The sequence below is a fragment of the Peromyscus maniculatus genome, chromosome 10 (assembly GCF_049852395.1).
Source record: "Peromyscus maniculatus bairdii isolate BWxNUB_F1_BW_parent chromosome 10, HU_Pman_BW_mat_3.1, whole genome shotgun sequence".
Lineage (NCBI taxonomy): Eukaryota > Metazoa > Chordata > Mammalia > Rodentia > Cricetidae > Peromyscus > Peromyscus maniculatus.
In genome coordinates, this window is record NC_134861.1 from 94,617,979 (window position 1) to 94,644,575 (window position 26,597).

A 26,597-nucleotide genomic window follows, 5' to 3' on the forward strand; every position below is an offset into this window, starting at 1 on the left:
TATGCTGTACGCATGTGGACTTCTTCGTATCTGTCAGACATGTACAAAGTAGACTTCTCTGCATCTGCCATACATGTATGCTGTGTGCATGTGGACTTCTCAGTATCTGTCATACACATATGCTGCATGCATGTAGACTTCTCATTATCTGTCATACATGTATGCTGTACGCATGTGGACTTCCCAGTATCTGACATACATGTATGCTGTATGCATGTGGACTTCTCAGTATCTGTCATACACATATGCTGCACACATGTGGACTTCTCAGTATCTGTCATACATGTATGCCGCATGCATGCAGACTTCTCAGTATCTATCATACATGTATGTTGTATGCATGTAGACTTTTTAAGCATCTGTCATACATGTATTCATGTGGACTACTCAGCACCTGTCATACATGTATGCTGTATGCATTTGAACATCTCAGTACAATAATAAAAGACTTTATTCCACAGAGCCTAGTAAAATATGTAGTAAACTCTACAATATACTGTTTCAAATTAAGTTGAAACTAGTAAAAACCATTTTGCAAAGGTTGCTCTGGTCAAGGAATAATCTGTTCCATCAACTTCACAGGAGGAATCTTTACGCTTTCAAAGAACAAACTGTTTTTAAAGAATTCCCCAATTCTTTCCTGCAGTTTCTTAAACTTAAAAAATTAATTTATTCATGAGTGTTTTGCCTGTATTTCTATACATGCATTGTGTCCACGTATGTTTGCCTGGGGCCTGTGAGGCCAGCAGACTGCACCAGATGCCCTGGAGCGGAGTTATGGTCTGTTGTTTGCCACCTTGTAGGGCTGCGAACTGAACCTGGGTTCTCTGCAAGAGCGGCCTGTGCTCTTAACCACTGAGCCACCTCTCCAGTCCTGTTCCCCCCCTACCCCACCCCACCCCCCACCCCGCCGCTATGACTCTTTGATAAAAATGACTTTCAATTAAATCTTTCACCTGTTAAATAAGATCCATAGCTCTGGTATTTGTGTGTGTGTGTGTGTGTGTGTGTGTGTGTGTGTGTGTGTGTGTGTGACATTTGGGTCTGAATCCAGGGCTTCAAGCAGGCCTGGCAGTAACTCTTAGCAGCTGGGCTGTATCACCAGCACGACCCAATATTCCTCAACAAATTTTTAAAAAAGATAAAAATTCAGACACCGACTAATGATGCAGTAGCACTTGTTTACCTCTACTCAGGGATAAATATGTAATTTTAAAATGAAGGTGTTGATAAATTTTCCTGAGACACAGATTACATTGACGTATACTATACTCTGCTTGTAAGAATTGTTTTATAATTTATAATTCAGTGAGAGCTGAAGAAAGTTTATAAAATAAACAGCTGTTTCTTTGATAGTATGAGAATGGGTGACTCAGGCGGTCCTCAGACCAGGCAAGGAAAACACATCCAACTTATACAAACTTGAATTTGACTGCTTTACTTCTATCACGAGATCCTCTCAAGATAAAGAGAATTGTGCTCTGGGTGCTTCTCTGAAATGAACAAGCATGGCTTCTTCTATGTAAGTGATACTTAGCCTAATGAAACCACACTGCTGATTCTTCCCCCATTTATTCATTCACAAAGACTTCCTGACTTCCTACTACGTGACAAGCAGAGGTCTCAGAGTTGCGAACTCATGGGTAAATGAAGACTAAATTCTAATGTTGACAAAGCTCATATTTTAATCTAGATGACAAATGTTAAGCAAATTAACTTAAAAATTCTAATGACCCAGTTCACTCCCTAATACCATACACACACACGCACAGCACAGACTATAATTCTACAATCTATAGTTTTATAATTTATGCCTATAATCCTATGGCCTCAGAGGCTCACAACTCCAGAGAGATCCTGTTCCAAAATCCAAAATATTAAAATTAAGGGTTCAGCTCAGTGACAGGGCATGCACTTAGAATGTATGAATCCCTGAGTTCTATCTCCAGCACCAAAAATAATTAAAAATAAAAATATTGAAATGAAAATTAATTCAAGGGGCTAGAGAGATGGGTCTACCAATTAAGAGCACTTGCTGTACTTATAGAGGACCCAAGTTCCAATCCTAGCACCCATGTTAGGAAGCTCATCAACACCATAGCTCCAGCACCAGAGGATCTGATGCCCTCCTCTGTTCATGCATATATACACATAGTTAAAAGTAGAGCCAGGCATGGCAGCATACACCTTTAACCTCAATGCTTGGGAGACAGAGGTAAGTGGATCTCCCTGAGTCCGAGGTCATTTTGGTCTACACAGTGAGCTCCAGGACAGTCAGAGCTACTTAGTGAGATCCTGTTTTAAATGAATAAATACAATCTTTAAAAGGAAGATAACCACGTGCTCTGAAGAGTGAAAAGGAAGGTCCAGTTTGGAGGAAGGATCTCTACGGGCCTGTCTGAGGATGTTACAGACCCTAAGGATGGCACTGTATGATGCTGCAGAGAGAGCAGAGCTTCACAAAAACCTCAAAGGGCAAATGCCATCACGGTGGTACAGGGTGAAGAGGCCAGGCAGCCTGGACCACAGCAAGTAAAACCTCCGTCTGAAAAGTTAGGGGACCACAGAAGGAAGCATGTTCTTTGTAACTGACAGCAATAACTTCATCTATAAACACGAGGTATGCTTCGCCACCTTCAACCAAAGCTCCACCATGTAAATGTCTTTGGGGGAGAGCATGGAACTTCAAGGCAGGAGATTTGGGTTCTCTCTCTCCCTGTCTCTCTCTGTCTCTCTGTCTGTCTGTCTGTCTGTCTATCTGCCTGCCTCTGTTTCTGTCTCTCCCCCGTATCCCCTCACCCCTCCCTCCCTCTCTTCCTCCATGTGATTCCCTCCTTTGGAATAATCCTTCTGTACAATATGAGGATATTGGGTTCTCATTGTTAATAAAAAGCTAATTGGCTGATGACTAGACAAGATCTTCTGGTCAGAGAGAATGCTGGGGAGAAAGGCAGAGAGTCAGGGAGTCACAAGAGTTGCAAGCCAGATGAAGAAGCAACATGGGAAGTTCATAGATGAGGTAAACGAGCCTCGGGGCAGCACATACATTAATAGAAACGGGTTAATTTAGGTTGCAAGAGCTGGCTGGAGACAAGCCTAAGCTATCGGCCAAGCATTTATAACTAATAACAAGTCTCTGTGTGGTTATTTGGGGAACAGCTGGTGGGATAGAAAAGTCTGCCTACAATTTCCCACCCATCAAGGGAGACACACTTAGCACATTCAACTCAAAAAAGGATGGGCCGGGCGGTGGTGGCGCACGCCTTTAATCCCAGCACTCGGGAGGCAGAGGCAGGCGGATCTTTGTGAGTTCGAGGCCAGCCTGGGCTACCAAGGGAGTTCCAGGAAAGGCGCAAAGCTACACAGAGAAACCCTGTCTCGAAAAATCAAAAAAAAAAAAAAAAAAAAAGGATGGTTGTACGATAGATCTGAGGAACAAAAGCACTTGTAACACAGCCAATAATAACAATACTTAGAAACAACAAGGACTTGCAGTGCTTCTAGCATCACTAATATCTCATTAAACTCTTACAGAAGAGATGCTGTTAGCATCCTCTTCTTACAGTTAAGGGAACTAGGGTCAGTGAAGTTAATCTTTGCCACTAGATAAGAGCACAAGACTGAAATGAGGCCAGTCTGATTCCGAGAAGCATTCAGTATAATTTTCTCAATTAAACTTTGTAAGAGCCTACTCCCGCAACTCTGCATACTGTACACCTTAGAGGGGAGGAACAGAGCTTGACTTGTTATTAAAAAGGTTATTTTTATGGGTTAATCATCTTCTAATTTTAGCAGTGTTGTGAATCAAACCCAGGGTCTCACACATGTGAGGGAGATGCTACTCTCTTAGCTCCCTTAATGCTAATTTTTAATATCTACCTAATAAATATTGAAAAATTCCCTAGCACTTGAACTAAATATTTTTGGCATATTCAGAGAAAAGAAATTAATGGTGCTATTTAATGATGTGCATTAAGTAGGAGCCCAGTCTGTATTTGTTATTAAATATTATATTAAATAAAAATAGATATGACTAATAAAAGAAGTTAGGATGTTTACAAAATCTTCCACCAGGATCTTTTGATTCTTAAATATGTCACCATCTAAAATTGTTATAATACTCTCCACTATTAGTCCTTAAATGAGTTGCTATGGATATAAAATGCAACAAAACAGACTCTGTTTGATTTGATCTTTCTTGTACCTGGTTCTTAACATGTGTGCCCCTGTCTAAAGCCAATAATTTTAAAAACAAAGGTCACTTGAGGGATTTGGACACTGTCTTCAACTTGGACACTTCTCAAATATGAATTGGAAATAATTTCAAAAGTAAGAGAAATTCTTAAGGATCAAGTTCATAAATATTAATTTCAAAATAAAAGTAAGATATAGTATAATAATTAATAATGGCATTTTATGAAATTTCACACATGAAATGAAAATCTATTCATTTCACAAAGTTTAATCCCCAGTGTTTCCTCTGTGAGATCTTGTTCTTGGACATAAAGATTATTTTTTTGGAATGCTGAGTAAGTTTATTCCTCTCTTCTCAGGCTCCCCATGATCTTGCAGTCTGAGATGGGTAACAGCAGCCGCCCTGCAGGACTATGATAAAACCCATGGGTGGCATCTCAAGACTGTGCATGAAGCCAGGCCCAGGAGAATGTACTCGGCACAGGTCAATACCAACCCATGTCTCCAGAAGTCAACACTCACACTGGAATAACACTTCCAAGCAAACTGGAGAAGCTTTACTCGGCATGCAGTACAGATTAAGCAAAGTCACAAAAATCAACTCATTTTCAGCAGACATTGTGGGAACTGGTTGGCCATAATGCCATACTAAGCCGTTCATTCTCCAAAAGTATTTCTCGTTAGCGGAGAATGTTCACGCATGTGGCCAAACGTTATTAAACAATTATCAATTTGTGGTTCTAATGGAAATGATAACTTTTGCTTGTTAGTGTTCACACGGTGAGTATAATTTGCATATATTTTAACTGGTCACAACAGTATAGAAATAACACCCACTCTTTCCATTACTTGGGAATTTCCCAGGAAGGTAAGAAGCCTGTAAGAAGCCTGCCCACAACACACACTCAAAACAAGCCAACAGCACACACAATCAGTTCACTAAACAGGGGTCGGTATGGAGCTCAGTGGAGTCCACACTGGAGAACTCCACAACTACAGTCACACACACGCGGGGTTGTTGTGGAATATTCCTTTACACTGTGTAAAGAGATGTCACTCTGACTGGTTTGATAAAGATCTGAAAGGCCGATAGCTAGGCAAGATTTCCAGGCAGAGAGAACGCTGGGAAGAAGAGTCGCCGCCCCGACATGGAGGAAGCATGGCATGTAGGAGATGAGGTGAAAAGCCATGAGTCACTTGGTAGCAAGGAAAGTAATAGAGATGGTTTAAGTTATTAGAGCTGGTTAGAAAGAAGCCTAAGCTATTGGCAGAGCTTTCACAATTAACAAGAAGTCCCTGGGTGGTTATTTGGGTGCAGGCAGGTGGGATAGAGAAAGACTCAAAACACGGGGTGGGTGGTGGGTCCTGAACCAAGGGTGGGGATATAGCTCAGTGGTGGAGCCCACACCGGATTGAAGTTCTACCAACACACACACACACACACACACACACACACACACACACACACACACGGGGCGGGGGGGGGGGGGAGACAGAGACAGAGAGTACTAAACTTCCGATGGTCAAATAATTCATTATAAGGAGGTTATGGGACTGCATATACCAGCAGTTCTAATCAGCCAATTAAAAACTTCCAATGTGAAGAAAATTTAATAGCTAGTTGGTACTTCTTTACAATAACACAGGCATGAGAAAATTAAACCAACCAGTATGAACAGAGGATAATCTGTCTTGGAAAGATTATCCTCTGTTCATACTGAGGGAAAGGAAATTACCTTAAACTAATCGGTAGCCAATAGCTTATCATGAATTTTTTTTTAAAAAAGCAGAAAAACAGCAAGAGCCTTCTACAACCGGTTCCAATAAAATCAATGACCTGTGGGAGCAGGGCTTGACCCGGTGTCCTGCTCACAGCCAACCTCAGCTCCCGTTTTAAACATTTCCCCCCCTTCCCTCGTGGGCTTATTCTATCATCTCCTCTAGCATTATTCTTGGCAGAAAGCAAAAAACGTGAATGTTTATTTTCTGAATGCATTGACATTTTCATACTCCATATTCTATCGAGCACAACCCAATAGACGGCGTGTGCGCTAACCCTTCTCATGCACCTTCCACTCCAGCTATTCTTGACCATCCAGCAAATCCTCAGACACAAGGCAGCTCCTACTTCCCACAGCAGGGCAATCTGTGGTGATATATTGTGTACCCTAATAAAATTCACCTGAAAATCAGAGGACAGAACAAACCACTAGATTTAACATAGATGACAGGCAGTGGTGGTGCACACCTTTAATCCCAGTACTGGGAAGCACACACACATTTAATCCCAGGAAGTGATGGCTGGGTGGAGAAGGTATATAAGGCGTGAGGAGACAGGAACAAAGGCTTTTCAGCAGAAGCGTCCCTTTCAGCTGGAGGAGTCCTAAAGGTAAGAGGTGGCTTGTTTCTTTTCTCTCTGATCTTCAGGTAAATTTTACTAGGGAACAAAATATATCACCACAGCGATCTGGACAAGTTCTGTGTCGTCACCTCCCACCTTCCCCACGCTCTCAACGCTGATCAATCGTTACTACTTCTCCTTCTCCACACTATTATTCTGAAAAAGTAACAGCCCATAGGTTGACCTGTGAGGACTGTCTGGCTGGTTTAGCCTCTGGGCACACCTGTGAGGACTGTCTGGCTGGTTTAGCCTCTGGGCACATCTGTGGGGGCTGTCTGGCTGGTTTAGCCCCTGGGCACACCTATGAGGGCTGTCTGGTTAGTTTGGCCTCTGGGCACACCCGTGAGGGCTGTCTGGTTAGGCTGACCTCTGGGCACACCCGTGAGGACTGTCTGGTTAGGTTGGCCTCTGGGCACACCTGTGAAAGCAGTCTGGTTAGGTTGGCCTCTGGGCACATCTGTGAGGGCTGTCTGGTTAGGATGACCTCTGGGCACACCTGTGAGGGCTGTCTGGTTAGTTTAGCCTCTGGGCACATCTGTGAGGGCTGTCTGGTTAGGTTGACCTCTGGACATCTAGTTTATATTAACTGAGGTAAGAAGACTCACTTTAACGGAGTGGCACATGAGAAAGCGACCTGTGCATTGAGCATTCATCACCCTCTGCCTCCTGACTGCAGATGGATTTCCTGACATCATGCCTTCCTCACCATGACAGCCTGTGACTTCAAACTGTGACCCAAAATGAACCTTAAGTTTTCCCTGAGTTACCTTGATCTGGAATGTTATCACAGTAATAAGAAAAGTAACTATAGGTTAAAAAAAATTATTTTTATTTTACAGCCCAGAAAATGATGCAGATGATGTAAACAACTAAAGTTCTGACTCCAGCGCAGACCGAGGACCAGACAGTGGTGTGGGAAAACCGACAGATCAGGTGGAAGTCTACGGACTGAATATCAATTGTCAGCCTCATTCCACAACGTGGCTTTAAGAAAACGCTCGCTGTCAAGCTTATCAAGACCCCATCCTCCTGAGAGAGCAGAAGGTTCAGGAAATAAGCCCTGTGGATACTACACCTGGGCAGGATCTCAACTACGCAAGCTAGGTAATGCTGCCACATCATCTTACCACAGAAAAGCCCCACTTTTCCACACCCGTAATTTCCAGGGTTATTTTCAATATCTCATCCTTAAATATCAGCACAGACAATTAGGAGAAAAGAAGAGCCCGGACAATTTCCAGAAGATAAGCCACAGACAGAATGATACGGAGACAAGGAAAGATTAGTGAGTCAGAACCTCGGCAGGGAGGGAGGGATGGGAGAGAAAGAGATCAAGAGGAGCCGGAGTGAGGGAGGGGGGAGGAGAGATGGGGGGCGTGTGTTAGAGGGATGGGGGCACAGAGAGATGGAGTCAGGAGGAAGAAGGAATGGGGAGAGCAGAGGGAGAGAAAAGGGAGAAATCCAGAAACAGGGAGAGACAGACAAGGGGGAGAAAGGAGTGAGAAGGGGGTGGGGTGAGGACGGAGGAGGAGTCAGAAACTAAGCAGATTATGGTATCAGGAGCAAAAGGTGACAGACCCCAAGATGCACCTTTGCATTACACGGACCCTTAGTCAGCGGCCAGGCACTGAGAACAGAACGACTACATGGAGATGGGGAGAGTGGAGTGTGTGAGGCAGGGGGATTGCCTATGTGGTGGCTGGAAGCAAATTCCCACATTGCTTAGTGGGAAGTCGATTAGAAAGAAACATTGGGGAAGGAGGAGCGAAAGCTGAGTTAAGAGCGTCTTCAGTGGCAGTCGGTCACATTTGGTGGACGGCAGCAGATTCAGTGGCGGTCACAGTCTCCTTACAGTCACCGTAGCCAGTAACTATCTGCTTACAGGTCAGAAAGCCAGCTGGCCAGCGCTAACTGTGATGCCTTTTTTCTCTGAGACGGTCTCATGATGTAGCCCTGGCGGCCTGACTGGAACTCACTCTGCAGACCAGGCTGGCCTGGAATCCACAGAGATCCGCCTGCCTCTGCCCCCTGGATGCCGGGGTTAAAGGCTGCACTACCGTGCCCACGTGTGAGGACTTGAGCATACAAAGGGTGTGGCGATCTCATGGCAGAATAACAGGGTGACAAGTGACAGTCTCCCCTCTTCTAAAACCAAGCGAGCGCTTTCCATTCCCACGCCAGGCTGAAGAGGCCAAGCTGGCACAGTGCACTCTGCCAGCTTTCACCCCTCTCGCTGTAGAAATGGAGATGTGGGTATCACGCTAGCCCAGGCTAGCCTCCAACCTGCAATCTGCTCAGTCTCCCAGGGGCGGTAACTACAGCTGTGTGCTCATCTGGCTTATAGCAAATTAAAACACAAAGCAAGGCCCATGCTGTCATCTCCCGGTGACTTCCCACCACCCTGACTGAGGTTTCCGTGGTGGCCAACAGTCCTGGAAGGGCTGTTCAGCCAGGTGGACTCACCCTGTTAAATACCGGCAGCATCATGTACAGCTTCTCTTCCTGCTCTTTCTGGGTCATGTGCCTCGGAGGATGGCAGAGCTCGGTGAAGAGCCGGCGGAGGTGCATGAGGCCCAAGGCGTTGTCCTGCGGACTGCACTCCTCCTGCCGAGGCCGCCCCATGATCCTCTTCACCATGTTCATCTTGGCTGGTGGTGAAGCACACTGCTGCCGATTCTGTAGGGAAATGTCAAGACAGGAACAGTCAGCACGTCCCCGCCTTGGCTCCGTCAAGCAAGCCTCGGAGAACTTGAACAGTCCTAGGATGGTCCAACATCTGAGGCTGAAAATGCAGAGCTGCAGCTGATAAACTTCCCAGAACAGCCCCACGGACCATTCAACCTCAACCTCCTACTGGTTCCCAATTTATACAGGACGTAATGGGGTAAGTAGGCAATGCTTGCCATTCATTTAACATCAGGTTCAAATCATAGGAAGGGATCACAAACCTCACCACTACGAGGCTTAACAGTCAAGCATATGTAAAAGGAATAAAGTCAGAAAGTGAGCCCTAACCTCAAAACATCAAAAAAAAAAAAAGCCAAAAAGAAGCATAGTCCAAAACTTTACTAGTTTTAATTTTAAAATGCTTTGATATGAAGAATTTTGAGATGTGATGAACAATTTGTTAGTCTGAAAAATACATAAATGGAATGCTATCCCTTATGTGTTATAAATATAATAAGATTGATCATAGAACTAAAGACCACTTTCTTAAACTGTGGTTGGAAACATCTGTCAAGTCTTGTTAATTCATCACAGTGACGGACATTTTTTAAAAGAAGCCGCAAAGAAACCAGTGGGCTGGATGTGCTAAGGATGGCTACTGGCCGATGTCGCCTATTTTAGGTGAGGAAGTCTGAGTGCATACTGTGCAGTTATGTAAAGTGCATCCCTCACTGGACCCGCAGTCAGTGAACTAAGCAATGGGAATCAATGCCAGGTTCAGACAGCACCAACAGCCGTTCGGTTACTCAGACTGTGCCGGGAACTAGCCAATCTCAGACACAAAAACAGGAAATCTAACAAAGGCACCAGGAAGGCTGGGAGAACATTATGGATAAGGACAATCTGGATGAAAAGCAGTTTGTTTTCAGTCTGTAAAAAAGTAGCCATCGCCTGCTTTTATTTTTGCTATGTGGTTACATGAACTAGTGTATTACCTCAAGAAGTGAAAGGCCGCGTGAAAGCAGGATCTCACCTGCTACATCTCACTGACATTTTGAAACTTTGAGAACAAGGATCTGAAGCATTTCGCCCTGGAGGATTCTGTGCAAGCTTACACCTGAACATTCTACTTCCCCTAAGGCAAGAAGGCCTGAGGGGCGCCTCCCAGATGAGGGGTGCCTCCCAGACGAGGGGTGCCTCCCAGGCGAGGGGAACCTCCCAGACGAGGGGTGACTCCCAGACGAGGGGCGCCTCCCAAGTGAGGGGTGCCCCCCAGATGAGGGGCAGCCAGGCGGCCTCAAACTCTGCGTCTGGCGGTGCTGGGTGTGTGGAGTGGCTACTGTGATCATATATCCTCAAGAGCCCCACTGCAGCAAAGAGTGCGTGGACATACAGGCAAAGGGCCGAAAACATTTAACCGCACAGTAACAAACAAAAATGAGCCCAGTTCAAGGCTGTCCAATATATTCATTTTTGGAAAACACAACTTAAGTCTGCCAAATGTTAATAAAAGGATTTCAGCAAATATATTCAAGAGGCCTACTACTGTGCTGGTATTTTACAGTCCTGAAAAATCTCTAAGTGAAACGTAAGATTGGAAGTGGTCAGTAAGCATGCACATGGGGCAGGAGGTTCATAACTGCTTCCAACTCCAGTTCCAGGGGTTCGGATGCCCTCTTCCAGCCTCTGTAGGCACCTGCACACATGTGGTGCACATAAAATCACATAGGAGTACACTCACATTCACAAGATAAAAATCTTGTAAAAAACCAAAAAGTGAGGCTTTTGTACATCTACCCTTTCAGTACACGTTGATTATACAATTCCACGTTGCCACCATAGTCCCAATGCTGCGTATTAGATGTCCAGAACTTTGCACCCTTGACCAACAGCTCCTCCATTTCCCACCAGCTCTGGTGTGACAACCACCACCCTACTGTGCTGCTCTGTCATGTAAGTGGCAACATGCAGTGTCTGTACTTGCCAAGACACCTCAATTCACACGCAACATAATGTACTCGAGGCTCATCCATACTGTTTGCAAATAAAAGGGTGTTTGTGTTCTCTAAGGCAGAATACTATTCCACTGGGTATATATACTCTTACCATTTTTTAATCCATTTATATATTGTCTTAGCTACTGTTCTATGGCTTTGAAGGGACAACATGACTGAGGCAACTTATCAAAGAAAGCATTTAACTGGGGGCTTGCGTGCAGTTTCACGTAAGAAAGTGTTAGTCCACAATCACCATAACAGGGAGCGAAACAACAGGCAGGGATAGCACTGGACCAGCCGCTAAGAGCTTGTGTCTTATCCACAAGATGGAGAGAGAGAGACAGAGAGACAGAGAGAGACAGAGAATGACTGGGCCCGGGATGGGCTTTTCAAACCTCAAGACCCACTCCCAATGATACACTGCCTCCAACAAGGTCACACTTCTTTATACTTCCTAAGCATCCACCAACTAAGAATCAAATATCCATATATATGAGCCTATGGGGGCCATTCTCATTCAAACCACATCAAGAAGCATGTAGGTTGTTTCTACATCTTGGCCATTGTAAACAACTCTAAGGCAAGCATGGGAATGGAGGTATCTGAGATCAATTTCTTTTCTTTCCTTTTTAAGATTTTTTTTTTTAAATTTATTATGTACAGTGTTCTGCCTCCATGTATGCCTGCATGCCAGAAGAGGGCACCAGATCTCATTACAGATGGTTGTGAGCCACCATGTGGTTGCTGGGAATTGAACTCAGGACCTTTGGAAGAGCAACCAGTGCTCTTAACCTCTGAGCCATCTCTCCAGGCCCCTGAAATCAATTTCATGTCAATATCTAGAAGAGAATTGCTGGATCATTGCACAGTTTTAATTCTGGTGGTTTCAAGGAGCCTCTACACTGTTTTCTGTAATGGCTGTATCAGTGTAAGTGTGTACCAACAGTGTGCAAGGCTGTATCAGCGTACATGTCTACCGACAGTGTGCAAGACTGCATCCGCGTACATGAATACCAACAGTGTGCAAGGCTGTATCAGCGCACATGCTTACAGATAGTGTACAAGGCTGTATCAGCATACATGCCTACCAATTGTGTGCAAGGCTGTATCAGTGTGCATGTCTACCGACGGTGTGCAAGGCTGTATCAGTGTTCGTGACTACTGACAGTGTGCAAGGCTGTATCCGTGTACATGTTTGGTTTAGCTTTTGGATACAGAGTCTTGCTACTGTATGACCTCAGGCTTGCCTCACACTAAATTCATGACAAGCCTCCGGCCTGAGCCGCCTAAGAGCTGAGGCCATAGGCCTGTGCAACCAAGCCCAACTAAAGAACAGAATTACAAAGCAAGAGATTAGAGAAATATGCAGGATGCACAGTGGGAGGATAAACTATGGAATTATATTTGGGGAGGAATATTAACAGAGTTTTTTATTATGAAGATTGTGTTTAATAGGCTTTCTAACAGAAATCATAATTTTTTTCCCACAAGAAAAAGTGTTTGTACTGCCAACAGGAGGGTATTTAAATATCAGTGGGATAATGTTCCTTAATCCAGACAGCATTCCTTAATCTAACCTTTTATGTTAATGCCTGAAAACCACTTTACACTTCCCTTACAAAATCCTTTAAAAGGATTTTCATCATTCATCACAGGAGCACAAGGACCAAGTGAATAATCTGCCCTTTAATATACTTGTGCAGTCACCAGCTGCTTCCCAGAGGCCAGTCTAAAAACTTCCAACAGCTTTGCTAAGTGACGATCTTAGGAGAAAAAGAAACAGCTTCATCAAGAACTGCGGTTCCTCGGGCACTTCCTCCTGAGTTTTCTAAGAAAAAAAAATCCAGATTTTTCTTACACTACAAGAAGGGTGCTACAAGCTTCATGCAAGCTTGCGATTCAATATGTGAATCAGGAAACAACTACAGGTACAGCAGAACCACAGTTAAAATTCTGCATCGGTCCCCAGCATGGAAGAGATCCAGGGGCCACTGTCACTTGTTCAGAGCAGCTTAAATTCTTAAGGGTGTGGTGGCCACACCTTGAGTCCTAGCAATCTGGAGGCAGAAGCAGGTGGATCTCTGTGAGTTCAAGGCTACCCAGGATATCAAGGGCTACATAGTGAGACCCACTCAACAGCAGTAGTAGTAGTAACAACAACAACAACAATAATAAATCAAATTCCTACCTTCTGAAGACAACTTTTTGCCTTTCAATGACAGTCATCAGAGTTTAGCTCAATGTGAGATGTTCTAAAACCATCCATCTCCTTTATAGGAAAATATTTTAAGACCTATTCCCTAACATTCCCCAAGCTAAACTCATCATGCGTTCAATTCTTTAAACATCTTTTCAGAGGAGAAAACATATCAGAGAAACGCAGAACCACCCAGAACACTCAGAAATGACAGACAGCTCTGAGCAGATACGCAGGCATCTCCAGGCTAGCATCCTCAACCACCTCCAGCTAGGGCTCCAACTGATATTCTGCTGTCAGGATAACCATTACTGATGGACACCACAGAGGAACATTACCTTAATGAAGGTTAGCTGGTATTACTTAGTATAATTTGATTACACTATTAAATAAATTCTTGTCAGACCTACAATTACTAGCATTTTCTGAAAGCAAGTTTTTATATCATATAAAGGACTTGCAAAGAATTTTTTACAGCTCAGTGCTTCTGTAACCCTGGCTGCCTGACAAATTTTGCATTCTAAATGTTTCTGCTGAAGTTCAGGTCAGTGTGTCCAGCTGTAACCCTTCTGCATTCTCATCTTAGACAATTCTTTGGAATTCATACCTGGATGAGCTCAACCACACTATTTCCCCATTTCTAATTTCTGCTGTGGGCTAAGGTAGAGAAAATTCTACAGTTCTTCACACTGCACAAATTATGATGGGTGTGACAGGCACCACACTGCAGGAGGCAGAGGCAGGCAGATTTCTGTGAAGTCAGCCTGGGCTACATGGAGGGTTTCAGGCTTGACAGGGTTACATAGAGAGAACCTGTCTCAAAAACCAAAAAGGGATTGTTGTGATTTCTTCTTCTTTCTATTTATAAATAAAAATAATACTTCTAAACAAAGGTATAAATGTAAACAAAATATCAGTAGCAAGTACAGAAAGAAATGATTATAGCTTATAGTAAATTATGTTTTTTAAAAAAAGACAAATTTTTGAGTAAAAATACCACAGAGTTATGACATACAAAACAAGCAGGAGCAGTCCTAAGAGAAATGTAAATAAAAAATGAAGAAGAAAGAAATGAGCAAATAAAAAATAAATAGTTTAGATTTAAAGTATTTTTAAATACTTTAGATTGTCTAATCAAGTCTTAGTAACTAGAATATCTATGGAATTTTAATTAAAATCCCTAGACCTAAACAGGGAGGTGGTGGTGCATGCCTTTAATCCCAGCACTACGGAGGCAGAGGCAGGAGGATCTCTGTGAATTTGAGGCCAGCCTAGTCTACAGAGTGAGTTCCAGGATAGCCAGGGCTGTTACACAGAGTAACCCTGTCTCAGACAAACAATAACAACAACAACAACAAAACTCACAAACAAACAAAACAAAATGAACACCCTAGACCAACATATGCCTGAAATAAAAACCAGCCAAGCCTTGTGGCTCACATCCATAATCCCAGCACCCAGGAGGCATGAGGATTAAGACAAGCCTGGGCTTCAGAGTGAGAACCTATCTCAATGAAAACTACAAATCAACTAATTAAAATAACAAACCACTGCAGAGAATACATCATTACACAGGTATTAAGAACATCAGAAATGCAAATAAAGAACAAATATTGCTCATCAATTTGACAAAACTAAATAATAAACTAAAATAATAAAAATAAAAACTAAATAATAAATATACTTAGAACAGCAAAAATGGAGACTTGCAAACATTACTGATTAAAATTTAAGCCAACTGTCTTGGTTAGAGCAATCTGAGAGTGTAGCAGGATTCTCAGAGAGTCTTATTAATAAAATCAAACCTGAGGCCAGTTATTGGGGTGAATACTGGAAGATCAGAGAGACAGAACAAGCCACAGCTTCCTCGCCTCACCAGTTCCTCAGCTGGTCCTGTTTCCTCAGACTGGAAGCCTCTGAGTCTTCATCTAGAATGGGTCTCAGCTGAAATGCTGCTAGAAAGCCTGAAAGATTAACCAGCCAAATGCTTCTAGTTTCTGGTCTTCACGCCTTATATATCTTTCTCTTTCTGCCTCACTCCCTAGGATTAAAGGCTCACTTTTTGGGATTAAAGGCATGAGTCACCATGCTTGGCTGTATCCTTGAACAGATGGATTTCTGCCTCTGGAATTCTAGGATTAAAGGCGTGTGCTACCACTGCCTATCCTCTATGTTTAATATTGTGGCTGTTCTGTCTCTGACCCCAGATAAGTTTATTAGGGTGCACAATATTTTGGGGAACACAATACCACCACATGAGAGTCCCGTGGTTAGTTTCTCAGCTGGTACTAAAGGTACCATCCAAGGTGTAGCATGTTTTTATGACCTTTGGGTTATCATGACTTTTAGTAGGGCCGCCGTTACAGCCCAGGCTAGTGAGGACTCACTTATAGGACTCAGCTTACAAACCACGTGAAGTGAGTGGTTTATAACAGTAAGGTGTGGTGTGCCCAATACCGTAATTTACAGTTGTTATTAGTGTGCAGAACTAGTGACAAAAAAATTTACAGAGAAAGCAAAACTAAAGTTTATCATAACATAAAAAAAACATAACGTATCATAACATAACAAAAAATCTTAAGTGAGATCCTTGCCTTTACAGCAGAAACCATTGAGTAAACAGGAAAGACTCTGGGACTCGGATGGCGGGTGAAATCTGCTTCCCATCAGAAGCCTGTGGAGCCATGAGCTGGTGAGAACCTCACTGTGATGAGCTGCTGGGGGGGGGGGGGGGCGCTGCAGGGAGGAGCAGCCAGCAGGAAGCGGAAGGTCCAGGTGTGTGGTCTCAGGACGGGCCAACAAAACCTGCCCAGGCTTCAAGCCAGGAGTCTCACTCTGGAGACGGGACAGGAGATCCTGGGGTTTGCCTTTGGCAAAGGGTGGGAAGACTTTCAGTAAGAAAAGGTCCCACCCAGAATCCTGCCCACAGGAAGGCCAGCTCTCCAGGAGAAAGCCTTCTTCCTCCAAGCCTTCTGTGGCCCGAGGGAAGGGCCGTTCCCCAACCATGTCAACGTGCCCCTGGGCTTCCGAAGAAAGGTAAATTCAGAGTGCTGAGTTAAAACAGGAGAAGTGAAGGATGCGAGCGAGCGTGCGTGCGTGCGTGCGTGCGTGCGTGCGTGCGTGCGTGCGTGCGAGCATGTGTGGAGGGCAGAGATAACAGCAACAGAGAAAAGTTACAAACACAGAAGACACTAATGTCACCACAACGGCACAGCTGTAATAGCTGGAATCACTGTATCCTGATCAATAACAAGCCATGATGCAAAAGCCCCACAGTTGTAAAGACACTTGCCTATAACCTCAGAACTGAGGGGCAGGGGCAGGGGGAACCCCAGAGAGCTAGAGGCCACCCTGATCCATACATTGGATACAGGTAGCAAGAGCTACACAGTGAGACTCTGACTTTAAAAAACAAAAACCAACCAACAAACAACAAGAAGACAAGAGATGGAAAAGGCATACCATGTGAACTCCAATCAAAAGGAAAAATGGAAAAACTAGATAAATTTCTTACACTGTCTTCATTAGAACCAGGGGAAAGTGTCAGGAGGAAAGGGGACAGTCGATGTTGGCCGTAGTTCACCACTCATTAAGGAGTGAAACTTAACAATCCATGAGGCAGGCTCCACGGGACTAACAGAATGAGATGACAGAGACAGTTGGGAACCTCAAGTCCTTAGACGGTACTGGGTAGATCAACCCTCTAGGATTTACCTGTATTTTCTCTTGGTGCAACCCTTTAATCCCAGCATTCCAGTGGTGTCGGCACAGTCAAGAATTAAGGAGAGAAATTTCAAGCTGGCTTGCAGGGTAGTGGAGCACTTGCCCAGCATGCACAAGGCCCTGAATTTGCTCCACGTCTCAAAAGACATGCACCAGAAGTCAGTACAGGCAAGGTCACCTGAACAGTACTGGCAAGCAAATGGGACCATTGCTGATATTTATGGAACAGTCTCTTCAACAACATGCTTCTTCTCAGTTCACACAAAACATCCACCAGGGCACACCTCACGCTGAGCAATAAACACAGGCCATGCAAGGTTAAAATCAGAGACCAGATGCAGTAAACCCAAAGACTGCACTTGTAGTCACACACCTTAGAAGCGAGTGGCAAGAAGATTCAGCTCAAGTCACCTTCTACTGCATAGTTTGAGGCTAGACCCTGTCTCCAAAGCCAAAACCAAACAGAAAGTTGGGCACAGTGGTTTGTACCTGAAAGTCTAGCACTCCTGAGGTTGAACACAGGTCCTAGGTCAGCCTGGGCTATGTGATAAGATCCTGTCTCAAAAAAACAAAAACAAATGAACAGCAAAAACAGAAAGAGAGGAAGGAAGGAAGGAAGGAAGGAAGGAAGGAAGGAAGGAAGGAAGGAAGGAAGGAAGGAAGGAAGGAAGGAAGGAAGGAAGGAAGAGAGAGGAAGAGAGGAAGAGAGAGAGAAAGAAAGAAAGAGAAAGAAAGAAAGAGAGATAGAGAGGGGGAGGAGGGTGGGAGGGAAGGAGGGAGGGTGGGCGGGCAAGCAAAAACGGAAATCAACAAAACCAAAACCTAGCTCTTTGAACTGACTGATAAAATTAAGTTGTATCTCACACTACAGGACTGGCACCCTGTCTTAACAGTGTCCCCCACCACTCTGGAATTACCTTGTGAATAGCAAAGCAGACATCACAAAATTTGAGTCTCTATTCCTGAGAATACATTAAAACAACTCTAATATCTGAGTTCTCAGACTCCCTGGCCTCGTGTACCCCACCGCCTCATCTCGCAGGAGATGTCCAAACTCCCCAGGAAGGAAGCCCCCACCCTAGCCTTGGCCATACTCTCAGTGCTCTGCTGTTACCTCTCCCAAGAATGCACCCTCCTCAGCTTTGCCTACCAGCAAAGTACTCGGCCTTGAGGTCACCTTCTCGGGGCTAAGTGGTCCCCAAGTGTCCAGGCAGCTTTATCCACAGGGACTTTCTGCTTATAGTAGGACTTAAAATACTCTGTCTTTAGTGTAGACCAAAATTCCTGGAAAAAAGACACACCCGCTTGACCACAGGATGACTGTACCTTCAGTGATTGTGGCGAGGTCGCTATGTTGCAAGGTTTAATTACAAACTATCTTGGGCTATCTCTGCCCTTACTAGCCATATTAGGTAAATCTCTGGAATGTACAGGCCACTAACTGCACCAATCAAAAGGCTCAGAATGCCATCAGACAGCCCCTGAGGCTGCTGCTGGGATCCCTCCTCTTCCTGGAGCTCCCGCCTGAGTTGAGAGCAATGCTCTCTAAGTGCCCGGCTTACAGGGCTCTTTGTGCTGTTATGTCTGTTACTATGCTACCACTTTGGAATACGGAATTTGGAGAAACTGGAATCTGTATTCCCAGGCTACGGTCACTCATATGTGGCTCCAGGATAAACTGTCATAGGCAGGAGTAGAAAGCAAGCAACAATTATTACTATTATTATTATTATCATCACCATCATTATCTGTTTAAGATATATTTACTAATGAATGGGTTTGCTCTCACTAATCTAATAATTTCTTCAGCAGTGGGAACCAAATCTTACTCAGGTTCAGTCTGTGATGGGCAAATACGTTAAAAAATAAACAAACATCACTTGCTTACTAAGTGGAAAAACAAGATTTTTTTCCCCTCAAGTTATTCTACTCTCTGGGCAGGCCAGATTCATTCATTATTTTACAAAAAAGCTCAATATTATAGTCTGTAATTTTTTTAAACTTGTAATTTTTGTACCCTACTTCTTACCAAATGAAAATCCTCCACAACCCCCGTGAATTATCGCCGAACAAAAGCTGTGTTAAGCATCTGTCTAATTTGAAAAGGTACCAGTTTGCTCAGAGACAACTTCTTGCTGTCTGGCCGTTGTTTCCCTTACTGCTCCATGAATCCCTCACAGCTGACTGAGGTCTCCAATCCTTAACCCTGCAGAGGGTCCAGTGCTCAGTGCAAAGGAAGAGGCCTGTGGATAAGTGATCGCTCTGCCGCCGGTGAGTAGCCACTTCACGGGTCCTTAGTGTGTGGCCCCTGCACTGCCGGACTCGTCACACCCCAGGACTCCAACCTCATCCATCCATAGCCAGCGCCTCAATGCTCACTAAGGAGCTTTAAATCTTGTGGGAGCTCACAGTGACTCCAGCTTGTGGCTTGATTCCATCCTGACTCAAGGTAAGAGAGTTCAAGCTTGTCTTTGCCCCTTAAGACTGGATAACAGGATGTTCAGCCAAAGGTGTGCTTACCAGATGTCTGGAGAATTAAGGAGGTGTTTAAGCTCGTTTGTTCTTTGAACCATGGTGTCCTTGAGAAGGGGAGATCTTTTGCCCCCCTTGCTTTGGGTATAAAAAGACTGTGAGAAGCCGGCCAGTGGTGGCCCACGCCTTTAATCCCAGCACTCGGGAGGCAGAGGCAGGCGGATATCTGTGAGTTCGAGGCCAGCCTGGTCTACAAAGCGAGTTCCAGGAAAGGCACAAAGCTACATAGAGAAACCCTGTCTCAAAAAACAAAAAACAAAACAAAAAGTCTCTGAGAAATAAACTCCGGGCTGCTACAGTATTCACTGAGAGCTCTCCTGACTCTGTTTTTCTGTCTCTGTTTTTTCCTCAATCCTCACTCCCCTATTCAGGACTGTTCAACAGGTCAGGCGGGAACTGACAAAATCTTAGCTCAGCTGCCCCTCTTTGGAGAAAGCATCCCCAACCCCCCAATTTCACAGGCAATCACACTTTTTTGTTCTGACAGTGTACTGTGTAATTGCTACTTTACCAACACCAGATCCCTCCCCTCCTAAAAAAGTATGTGGTACAGAGGGCAAAGGTGATATCCCCATTCAACTTTTCTTGCCCAACACCTGATGAATTCCTGGTAAATAAGAAACAGACACAGACACACACCTTTAATCCCAGCACTCAGGGAGGGGAGAGGGGGGGCAGCATCAGGCGGATCTCTGTGAGTTTTGAGGCCAGCCTGGTCTACAGAGCTAGTTGCAGGACTACATAGTGAGACCCTGTCAGAGAGACAGACAGACTGTTTAATGCTTAAGTAAAAGATGATCAGTCTAGTTGAGATGAATAAACTAAAGGTATCTCGAGACAAAGACAAGTGAAGGTGATTTAGAGTGAGTCAGTAACACACACCTGTGATCTCAGAGCTCAGGAAGCAGAGGCAAGGAGATCTCAAATCGGAGACCAGCTTGGGCTACATTACAAGACCCTGGTAGATCTGTAATGTTGGCACTCAAGAGTCTGAGGCAGGAGGATTGTAAGATCCAGCCAGACTGAGATAAGGTAAGACCCCATTTCAAAAATCAAAACAAGGAAGAATAAATTTGGAAGCTTGGGGATATAGGGCAGTAGCTGAGCATTTGCCTACTATGTCTAAGACCCTTGCTAAGACAATGGTGCTCCACCCCTCTGTGGGTGGAGACAGAAGAAATGTGAGTTCAAGGCCAGCCTGTACTACATAGTGAAGTTAAAGCTGCACCTGGGTACAGAGCTTGTCTGAGTCCCTGCTTCTCACCTAAACTGCTGTCAGCGTGTATGTAAACTCCATGCAAATATCAATGTCATTATGTCTGTTTTAGCAAAACTGGAATTACCCAGGTTGCTCACGGGACTTTGTTCCAGACTTCCTCAAAATGTGTCTGCCCATTAAGCACAGAGTTCCATTAAAGTCGACACAATGTACTGCAGTCAGTACTGTTGAATTCCAGCCATAACAACTTTGCTGAAATTGAATTCCTAGAGTGTCTGCTATGTATAAAACATCACAGAAACACCAGCTCTAGTCTTCACTCCATCCACGGTGTGACAACATGCCTTTTCCCAAAGTTCCAAACTATCAATGCATACTGGTCTTAAAGGTGAGGAATCAGACCACTATAAGCAAAGAGAGAAGTCCTCAACATCTGGATGGACCAAACCACCATAAGCTAAGAGAGCAGTCCTCAACATCTGGATGGACTAAGCCACCATAAACCAAGAAAGTGGTCCTCAACATCTGGATGGGCCAGACCACTATAAGCAGAGTGAGAAGTCCTCAACATCTGGATGAATGCATGCAGTTCTCTGAACCTGTATGCATGTTGCAACCTGGGGCTTTCTTTTGCTTGAAATGAAAACTCAACATTTTTAACTGCCTGACAATTTATCACGGATACCTGATTCTTCTAAATCCTAAGGCAATTTGAGTTACTAACTCCAAGATCCATGTCAACCCATTCTCTATCTCTGACCCTCCACAAGAGCAGCTGCAGCCATTCACTCCTCTCTGCTTTCGCCACCGCAGCATTACACACTAATGGGAAATTAAGTTTGTTTTTAAAGAGCATCGCTATGTAGGCCAGACTGGACTCGAACTCATGATCCTCCTGCCTCACACAATCTCCTGAGTGTTGCAGGGTGGGCAACAACAAAGATGGAAAACATTCCCTATGCTCAGTGTAAAAAAGAATGTTCAACAAAACTAACACACACACACACACACACACACACACACACACACACACACAGAATCAGCTTTGTCAAAATTAAAGCCACTATACATCCATATCAACAAGAGAAAAGTAAACTAGTAACACACATATCCTAAACTGGGGAGGGGGTAACAACCTGTGACACCTACAAGTTTACAATGAGCCAAAATAAATCTTTCCCCACGAAACTAAAAGAGCTTCACACTGACATAAAGCAGGTAAGGCCTCAGCCAAGGTACCTGTATTGTCATCCCTAGGATGCCTGGTAGCTTCCCAGGTGGAAGGGACTTTGCAAGGACAGATGTGGTAACAAGTGTTTGTTTTTTAAGATTTTGTATTATTTTTACTTTATGTGTATGAGTGGTTTGCCTGCATGTAAGTGCACCATGTGTGTGCAGTACCCTTGGGGGCCAGAAGAGGGTGCCGGAGATCCCTGGAACCAAAGTTATAGACAGCTGTGAGCAAGAGTTCTTTCTTAACTGCTGAGCCATCTTTCCCGCACATGCATTTGATCTCAGCAGGCACATCTCTGTGAGTTTCAGGCCAGCCTGGTCTACACAACTAAATCCACCCGGCAAGGCCTGCATAGTGAGATCTGCCTCAAAACATAAATCAATAAAAAGGGCCCTGCAGATATGCCGAAGTCAAGGACGCTGGGATAGAAGAGCGTTGTGTGCGATCACAAAGGCAGAGGGAGGAGTACGAGAGCCAGACTGGATGTGGCTGTGGGAGCAGGCCAGGAGGTGCAGCCGTGAGCCAGGAACGTGGTGGCCCAGAAGCTGACAAAGGTGGAGAAGGAGGCTCACATCCCCCCACCCCTGACGCCTTCGGGAGGAACACAGCTCGGGACACCAGCATTTTTGCACCGTTAGATCAATTTCAGACTTCTGACCTCCAGGGCCAAAAGATAACAACTTGTGCTGCCATTTGCTACTTAAGATCATGGTAATTCCACAACAGTGGGGGAAGAACACAATGCTACAGGTTCAGCGTGACATTAAGATGGTCTAGCCTTAGCTAGTGGCACTGAACATGTACATGCCATCTCATCCAACAGCTCTACTCCCAGGCCCTCGCCCAGATACACTCTTGCATGTGTGCAGGATGTGTGGAGATCGAACATAGTCTGAACTGGTGATCTGGCAGAAGTGTCCATCCAGAGCAGAGAATCTGTGATTTACTTACTAATGGAAGCCAACAAACTAGACGGAACAGTCTGGGTTCATTTCAGGAGTTAAAATGTAGAAAAACATAACACTCCACATAATACCACTTTTTGAAATAAAACTTCAGAACAAAACCAGACTCCCCTACATGCACATCCGTACTAATACACTGTTTTGCGGGAATGTGTGATGCTACAATGTATCGTGTTCTATTTGGTCCATATTCTCCTACACACACAAAGCTAGGGAGGAAGAGGCAGAGAGTCTGGGTAGCTCCCAGGAGGCAGGCAGCACAGCTTCGGAATCGCACAGGGACAGCACTAGTACTGTTGGGTGGGGGTGTTTTCTGTTTTCCCAATTCAGTCTCACGTCCATGTTTTCATATCATGAAACACACTTTGCTGCTTATAAATCTTGAAAACTTTTGCATCACACACATCAGTGGCTACATGTTGCGTGAGCCACTTTACTGGTCCCCGCCTATCTCAGTCTGTGGACACTCCCCTCACTCTCAGGTCACAGGGGATCAAAGAATTCATTGGTGTTTGTTTGATAGCAAATTGTCTTTTCTTAGGGAGAAACAAAGTGCTAGAGAGGCCCACAGAAATCCACAAAGACACCCCCACAATAGACTGCTGGCAATGGTCGAGAGACAGCTGGAACTGACCTACTCTGGTGATGGGATAGCCAAATACCCTAACAGTCATGCCAGAAACCCCGTCCAATGACTGAGGGATCTGGATGCAGAGATCCACGGCTGGGTCCGGGTGGAGCTCCGGGAGTCTTAGTGAGAAAGAGGAGGGTTTATATGAGCGAGAATTGTTGAAACCAAGGTTGGATAAAGTACAGGGACAAATAGCCAAACAAATAGAAACACATGAACTATGAACCAAAGGCTGAGGGGTCCCCAACTGGATCAGGCCATCTGAATAGGTGAGACAGTTGATTGGCTTGATCTGTTTGGGAGGCATCTAGGCAGTGGTACTGGGTCCTGTGCTCATTGCATGAGTTGGCTGTTTGAAACCTGGAGCTTATGCAGGGACACTTGGCTCAGTCTGGGAGGAGGGGACTGGACCTGCTTGGACTGAGTCTACCAGGTTGATCTCAGTCCTCGGGGGAGGCTTTGCCCTGGAGGAGGTGGGAATGGGGGGTGGGCTGGGGGAAGGGGGAGGGGGGTCAGGAGCGGGGAGAACAAGGGAACCCATGGCTGATATGTAGAACTGAATGGTATTGTAAAATAAAATAAAAGGAAAAAAATTCTTTTCTTAAAACTATTAGAAAAAGGATATCCTTGGTTTATCTCAGACATAAAGATAAAGAACACAGTTATTCCTGAAGTACCTTGCAAGGAAGAAAGGACATCTAGGGCAAATATCTGTCTACACAGCGAGCCTCTTTCTCAGCCTGTCACATCGTACCTCGTTTACGATGAGTGGGTAAATCCAAGTGTCATCTGTTTCCATGGAGCAGTTTTATTGAACTCTTACTAAAATAAAATCCTTAAAATCATAAGACTCTTAAGACCAGTTTATCAGCCTCTCTCTCTCTCTCTCTCTCTCTCTCTCTCTCTCTCTCTCTCTCTCTCTCTCTGCATGTACAGCAACTTTGTAATTACAAAACAAAGCACAGAACACAATGCTCCATGCAATCTGCGAAGCTCTAACTGGGAAAAGCTGCTTCAGGAGCTGGAATCCTTGCTAGGTAGCATGGATGAGAGCTGAATTCAGCCTTCCGACAGCTCTGCTCGAAAGACGCCCGTTTCTGCATCCTACCCGCGGGCCTGCCGTCCATCACCTCACACCCACTTAGCTGGAATCCAGACACTGCTCCTTACCTGTTAAAGAGCATGGGGCGGCCCACACCAAGCCCTTCCATCAGGATGTGCTGGCGGCCAACAGTCCATGACCTAGTCTGACCCATGAGGCCGTTTCTCAACCTACTAGGGCAGTAAAGCTTCAGGGTTTATGAAGGGGATTTCCAGTGCACACGTGACTACAACAATTGCTTTAAAGTACACTGCATGTCAGATCAGTGACCCATGCGCTCTGTTGTTGTTGTTGCTGTTGTTGACATCACAGTATCTTACACGCCAAGGATGCTGTGTGTGTGTGTGTGTGCCGGTGAGCACAGGGGCAGAGGATGGAGGCTAACACTGGTTGTCTTTCTCAGTCATGAGCCATTCGACTTGAGATGGGGTCCTTAAATGAACCTCAAGCTCCACTTCAGCTAGGCTGGCTGGCTCTCCGGCCCCTGGGACCTGCCTCTCCAGCACTGGGTTTCTGGGGGAGTATGCTGCAGTGCCCAGCATGTACAAGGTCCTGGGGACTGAACTCAGGTTCTCATGCCTGAGCAATAAGCAGCCCACTGATTAAGCCAGCTCCCTAGCACTGAACACATGATCTTAACAGGCACGTGACAGACCAGGGCTGCATGAAAGAATGAGGCAAAGGACATTCTTGCTGACAGTAAACTTTTTCTGTAAATCTTCCACCACGATTATTTTGAAGATGTATATTATCTACTATTTAGTCATTCAGCAAGGACACGTGAATGGGAAAGGCTGGGTACTATGAAAGCCTCAAAGAAACACTTGTTAAAATATAAGCGGCATTACTAATGATACATCAGACACAAAAGGCCCGCGTTACTGGATCAGACTGTGCATCAGAGTGTTGCACGAATCCTAAATGGTCTTATAATAAAAACCCAGAGCCAGATATTGAGGCAAATGCTGAAAAATCAGAGAGACAAAGGAACAGGCCACTGCCATGTCTCACCTCACCAACTCCACAAATCCTCACACTAATGTCCTGAGTCCTCAGCGGAAAAGGCTCTCTAGTTCCTGTCTCCTCATGTCTTATATGCCTTTCTCCACCCAGCCATTTCACTTCCTATCTCAACCTTCCTAGTGCTGGGATTAATGGAGTGTATGCTTCCCAAATACTGGGGTTAATGGTGTGTGCTACCACTGCCTGGCTCTGTTTCTCTCTCGACTGGATCAATCTCACATAGCCCAGTGTGGCTTTGAATTCACAGAGATCTAGATGGATCTCTGCCTCCCGAGTGCTAGGGTTAAAGGTATGTGTGCCACCACTTCCTGACCTCTATGTTTACCTCTGTGGCTGGCTCTGACCTCTGATCTTCAGGCAAGCTTTATTTCCTAGAATACTAATATCACCACATCAGAGAGCTATTAATTCTCCTCTGTTTCAGCAAAAGGATCTATACAATATTCCACAAATGGAAAATACATTTTCAGTCTCGAGTTTGGGGAGGGAGGACCAGTGTCATTCACACGACTGAGGGATGGGGACTGGAAGCAGAGCAGGGCCAGGGGGGCACGAGTGAGAAGCTGTGTCTCTGACCCTTGCGGCACTATGGAAATGGGAGGCTGGCCACCATAAACAGCCATGTCCCAGTCACATCCCTTCACTGTGGATCACATGGGGCTCATTTCAAAAATCACCTTTGGGGAAGACGGAGAGGGAACACCCCCCCTCC

General features: G+C 44.9%; 1 protein-coding gene across 13 annotated transcripts in view; it reads right to left on the reverse strand.

The window, feature by feature from the left end:
* Positions 1-26,597, reverse strand: part of Wdfy3 (WD repeat and FYVE domain containing 3) — a 253,981-nt gene that overhangs the window by 153,079 nt on the left and 74,305 nt on the right. For 11 of the 13 annotated variants that reach the window (XM_076546791.1, XM_076546794.1, XM_076546795.1 and 8 more), the window contains one exon: positions 9,059-9,271. In XM_076546791.1, the coding sequence (XP_076402906.1) occupies positions 9,059-9,238 (180 nt within the window). In that variant the 5' untranslated portion in view covers positions 9,239-9,271. Of the gene's footprint in view, positions 1-9,058; positions 9,272-18,505; positions 18,780-26,597 lie in introns of those variants that run through there. The other 2 variants (XM_076546793.1, XM_076546792.1) reach the window with 1 other exon arrangement.